Source organism: Lolium rigidum, chromosome 4, assembly GCF_022539505.1.
Source record: "Lolium rigidum isolate FL_2022 chromosome 4, APGP_CSIRO_Lrig_0.1, whole genome shotgun sequence".
Lineage (NCBI taxonomy): Eukaryota > Viridiplantae > Streptophyta > Magnoliopsida > Poales > Poaceae > Lolium > Lolium rigidum.
In genome coordinates, this window is record NC_061511.1 from 280,561,268 (window position 1) to 280,566,594 (window position 5,327).

Sequence of the window (5,327 nt, forward strand, 5' to 3'; positions counted from 1 at the left end):
GAGCGGCTTGCCGGAGTCGCGGATGGACATGGCGATCGTCGTCTCGACGTCGCCCCTCCAGGTGTCCTTGTCGTTGAGTGATGCCAAGAACGCCGCTCGCAGCCCTGGGCAGTCCTCGGGGTCGTCGCTGCTGGCATTGCGGTGGTCCTCCTCGAGGAGACGGTGGCGGTGACGACGGCGTCTCCAACCTTGGAGCGCCGTTGCGGATGCCGCGAATGACGTTCTCGAGGGTGCGCCCCGGAACGCCCCAGAACAGGCGCGGCCGTTCTTGTTCCAGCTGTTGGGCCTGCCAACGAGCCCGTCGTTGCTGTGCATCTCGACGTCGTACTTCGCCTTGAAGTACGCCTTCCACCAGTCGTCGTTGTTGTTGGCCGCCCACGTCTGATCCAGCCGCTCCTCGGCGCTGATTTGAGCCCACCGAGCCTTGATGCCGTTCCTCCAAGTGTCCGCGCCCGGCTTCGGCGACGGCGGGACGCCAATGCCGTTCACGGCCATCTTCCAGCCGCCGCTGCTTGGCAGCCGCATGTCCGACGGGACTGGATATCGGGCGTGGTACATCCCCCACGCATCCGCCACGGTTAGGCTGCCGCAGCCGAAGCCGTTCGCCGCGGCGATCTTGCTGGAGGACGAGCCCGACATTTTTGGAGCGGTGAGGAGAAGATCTGGGAGGGGGGAGGCGGCGGCGAGGAGAAGGTTTGAGAGCGGTGAGAAACTGGGGGACGAACTGCATGGCGTCTTAATGTACATCGGTCGCAGCGGGGGGTTGCATGTAATAACGCCGGCGCAGACGGTCACGCGGTCATGCACGATGAGACGCGTCCCTACGTCGCCTGGGAAAACAGGGACGCCATTAACGTCGTTTGACCAAAGGTGGGCGACGGGATTTTAGGCTTCCGAGCCGCTGACGCGTCGGGCCTGTGTCGCTTCGTGTCGCTTTTCGTTGTGTCCGACGTGCCCGGAGCATGCCTTGTAGGATGGGGACAGGCTCAGGGTCCCGAACACCGTATCGGAACACGCCGGAGGAAAATGGGCTTTAAACGACGCGGCTGGAACCGTTTCCGGCGCGACCCAAATTGATTTGGGGACGGTTTGTATGCTCTAACTCCACCTTCCGAAGTTGACAAGAGAGAAAATTTTGACCGACTCCGTTCCCCAATTCCGGCCGTCTGCCCTTCCTTCTCCAAATCGCGCACTGCCCCGCCTCCCTCCCTCTCTCCGAATCCGGCTATGCTGCTGCCGTCGACGCCAGCGCGCGCCGACATGTCTCCTCCGTCGGTTTCTCGCCGTGACGACGATGAGGAGCTCCTGATCCGGTCGCCGTCCGCCATCGCGCGCGTGGGAGCACGAGGCCATGGCCGTGGACCGCCGGCTCCAGGGAGGCGCTCCACGATGCTAGGACGAGTGTGTCGATCCGCTGCGCACCGCACGGATCTCTTCATCTCGGAGCGCCGCCACACACTTCCACCCCCGCCGCCGGGTCCACGTACATCTTCCGCGTCGCGACGGAGGGGACCTGCCACATCTCCACCGAGGCGGTCCTGCGAGGTGAGAACATTCCGCCCCTAGACTGGTGCTGTCCAAGCCTGTCACAAGCACTGACACTGTTTGCTCTGCTTTTCTTGCGCTCTTGGCAACCACCAGCTACCGCGCGCCTAACAAAACAAACCACTCTCATCCATTAACCCTACACCAAGCATCTATACGCTGAGTACGGTTATCCATCCGAGCTCATTAAGCTGCGTGGCCTGAAGTGATCTGAAGCGGAGCAGAGGCAGCTGAGCAAGCTAGCTGCTGCGCTGGTCAGATTTAAAGTGATCTGAAGCAAGAAAAATGTTGTGATTCTGCTTTCGTCAACACATTTGCTATCAGGTATTTGCGCAAGAAAATGTTCACTAGTATCACAATATTTGTATTTGTTATTTTAGCTGGTCAGATTGCACCGCCTGTCTTTCTGCTAAAGATGTATGTTTAAAAATGTGCATCCGCAGAGAAGAAAAAATTCACGATTCCAGTCAATTATGTTTTAGCTGGACTGTTTTCATAGTGGCTTCAGTTACAGTATGTTATGAAGATAAATAAAAGGAAGAATATTCCCGTACGCCCATAATGATCTTATATTCCAGCATAGAGCATAACATGTCTCTACCCTCCACATGCTTGCACATGTAACTAGCTATTGGTTACTGAATGTTACAAGGGTAGCTCAAAAGTTCAGAATTAACTATACTGTTCTCATGTGGCGTCTCATCAATTGCATTAGACACTGTTGTCTTCACTTGAATCTTCCTTGTATAAGTTAGTTGCTAGCTTCATGGTACTATATGACCTTAATTCATCGGTCGATCAACCAGCAGACCTGCACGCCGCCTGGTATGTTATCTTTGACCTCACCTGTTGTCATGATCTCTCAAGCAGGCTTGCAGATGCATGCAACATCCATTTGCTAGTTAGATGTAGATGCATTGCATATGCGACATATATATGATGATTTCAATTTTCAATGCATGCTGTGCAGGAGATCGATCAAGCAATCAATTAATGGAAGAAGCTGGATGGGTGAACCGGATGGGGCTGTTGCTGAACGTATGGGAGATCCGTGCAGCGGTGGTATCGAGCTTCGTTGCTCATATTTTGCTCATCCTCCTCGCCGGGATTCGTCGGCGTAGAGCCTCTGGCGCACGGGTGCTCATCCTTTGGGTGGCGTACCAGTTCTCCAGCTGGGTTGCTCCATACGCCCTCAGCAACTTGTCCCTCTGCGGCGACACGTCAAGGAGGCAGCAGCTGGTCGCGTTCTGGGCGACTTTCCTCCTGCACCATCTCGGTGGCCCGGACAACATCAGCGCCTTGTCCCGAGAAGACAATGAGCTCTCCAGGCGTGAATTGTTAACTGCGGTGTCACGTATCGGTGGAGCTAGCTATGTCCTGTATAAGCATGTGTACCTCGGTGGAGGGGGCAAGGCTTTGATCCGGGCGTCCATAATTATTTTTGTCTTAGGTGCTGCCAAGTATGTGGAGAGGGCAATGGCGCTATGGCGAGCTGACTTTCGCACCCTCCGGAGCTCAAGCAAGAAGAAGCAAGCAACTAGATTCTTCACTGTTTGTGCTGGCTCGGAATCTCTGATCAGAATGGGAATAGATTATGAGATGGAAGATGAGGAAGCCCTGATGGTCGCACATGACATGCTCCCATTCTGCATGCGTGCTATGGCTGATTCTTCTGTCGACACGGAGTCTCCTGACCTTGTTACAAGCAGGAAAATATTCACTCTGAGATGGGAGAATATGTGCAATGTGGTGGAGATGGAGCTCTCACTCATGTACGACGTCCTTTACACCAAGGCTACTGTCGTCCACACCTCAACTGGTTACGGCATCCGTGTTGCCTCGCCGCTAGCCATTGGTGCTGCAACAGTTCTCTTTGGATGGTACTATAACAAGGAAGGCCAGAGCATAGCGGACGTGATAATCACCTACTCCTTGCTGTTAGCTACTCTCCTCCTGGATACCAGATGGCTGTTGAGGGCACTTGGGTCAACCTGGACGCACGCTTTCCTGCAGGCAAGCAGGCCAAGGCGATGGCTTTACCATGCTGTTTTGTGCTCCGGGAGATGGCGCCGGCTCCGATATTTTGTTGTTTCTCTGGATCTTGGCCGGTTACATCTCACGGTGCGTCCAAGGTGTCCAAGCAGCTATAGAAGGTGGTCTGGTAAAGTTGGGAAGTATAACTTGCTGCAAGAGTGCACTCCGAAGACCAGTGCCTGCGGCAGAACTGTGAAGAAGATTGGATTGGAAGACGTTTGGAAAAAATACCAGCACTCTAAAGGAAGTAAGCTTTCACAAGATGTCAAGCGGGTGGTGTTCACACGAGTAAGTGAAGTACTCAGGGAAACATACGAAAAGGCTAAGGGTGTCCGCTACACCATGAAGGACATCACAACGTCCTGGGGTCAGGTGACAGTCAAGAGGCGTCATAAAGAACTGGAAGAACTCCGTTTGGCATTTGGCCATGAGTTCCAAGAGGACATCCTTGTATGGCACATTGCTACCCAAGTTTTCCTTATCCGCAGCCATCAATCACAGATCATCCATGACAAGAATGTAGCGACACATGCCAAGGCGATCAAGGAATTGTCGGAGTACTTGATGTTCCTCGTCGCCATGCGCCCGGCCATGCTACCTGGCCTTCCACTCCGCAGCCTGTATGAAGAAGCCCTCAAGTGTTTGCAGGAACTAGACACTAGTGGCTCTAATTCTAGTTCTGCAACAAGAGAGGAGAAGGTCGCCGAAATCCTAGTCAACAGGAAAAAATATGATTACAACTTGGGCTTTGGGCGCGATATAGCTGGTATCGTCTATGATGGAGCTAATATTGCCATTGAGCTGCTTACGGTTGATGAGTCGAAGATGCCAGAACTGTTGGAGCTCGTCTTCAACGTGTGGGTGGACAAGCTGCTGTATGCGGCCACCAAGTGCAGCCCGGAATCCCATGCCAAGCAGCTGAGCCGTGGCGGTGACCTCACCACCATCGTCTGGATTATGGCACAACATGCTGGTCCGTTCCGGATCGGTCACTGGGGTCCAGATGCTGATGATGATGATGAGATGCAACAAGAAAAGACGAAGCCAAAGGAAAAGAAGAAGCCAGAGGAAAAGAAGCCAGAGCCAAAGAAGAAGCCAGAGGAAAAGCCAAAGCCAAAGAAGGAGGAAAAGAAGCCAGAGGAAAAGAAGCCAGATGAGAAAATGGAACCGATAGCTTCTCCATGGGTGCCCGCCAGACCACCAGCAGCCCTGCCGACTCCTCCGATGCCAGAAGACACCGAACCACCCAAACCCCCCCGCCGTGACAGGCGTAGAAAGTATGCTACGCTGTACCCAGTGGACTGATCGAATATCAATCATTTGGCGATCGAAGTTGCATTTCCACTAGTGCACGTATGTTCAATTCTCTCAACTATGTACCTACTTCCTCCGATGCTTGTTTTTTCGATTTGTCGAGTTATTTTTTTTTTTTCTTGAGAATCCCTGCCGAGCTATTTCTGGGCTCAGAAATGTAGCAATAATAATATGCATACCCCAGCCCAGCTGAGGGGAATTATGTGCTTTCAATACATATGTTCTACTCCTGCGCCTCCAACCCTAGCCTGCACAATGGCCTCCTCTTCCTCCCAGCCTTCACCATCCACATCATCGGAAAATAGCTAAACTGAACAAAGCTCCAACTAAGAAGCCATATATCATGGTAGCATAAGATGGGTGGACGAGGAGATGACGATTGCTCTCGCGGTTCCGACCAAGAGCCATGTTCATGGCGGGACCTCCTCGATCCT

At 53.3% G+C, this 5,327-nt stretch overlaps 1 protein-coding gene across 2 annotated transcripts; it reads left to right on the forward strand.

The window, feature by feature from the left end:
* Window positions 1–1,448: 1,448 nt before the first annotated feature.
* LOC124707861 lies at window positions 1,449–5,048 on the forward strand. Of its 2 annotated transcripts, XM_047239558.1 has the most exons (3): window positions 1,449–1,545; window positions 1,642–1,869; window positions 2,516–5,048. In XM_047239558.1, exon 3 carries the CDS (start codon window positions 2,539–2,541, stop codon window positions 4,882–4,884), a length of 2,346 nt encoding a protein of 781 aa, XP_047095514.1. In that variant the 5' UTR covers window positions 1,449–1,545; window positions 1,642–1,869; window positions 2,516–2,538; the 3' UTR covers window positions 4,885–5,048. The 2 variants fall into 2 exon arrangements, with proteins under 2 accessions (XP_047095514.1, XP_047095513.1); XM_047239557.1 differs by having other exon boundaries at window positions 1,642–5,048.
* Window positions 5,049–5,327: the final 279 nt, after the last annotated feature.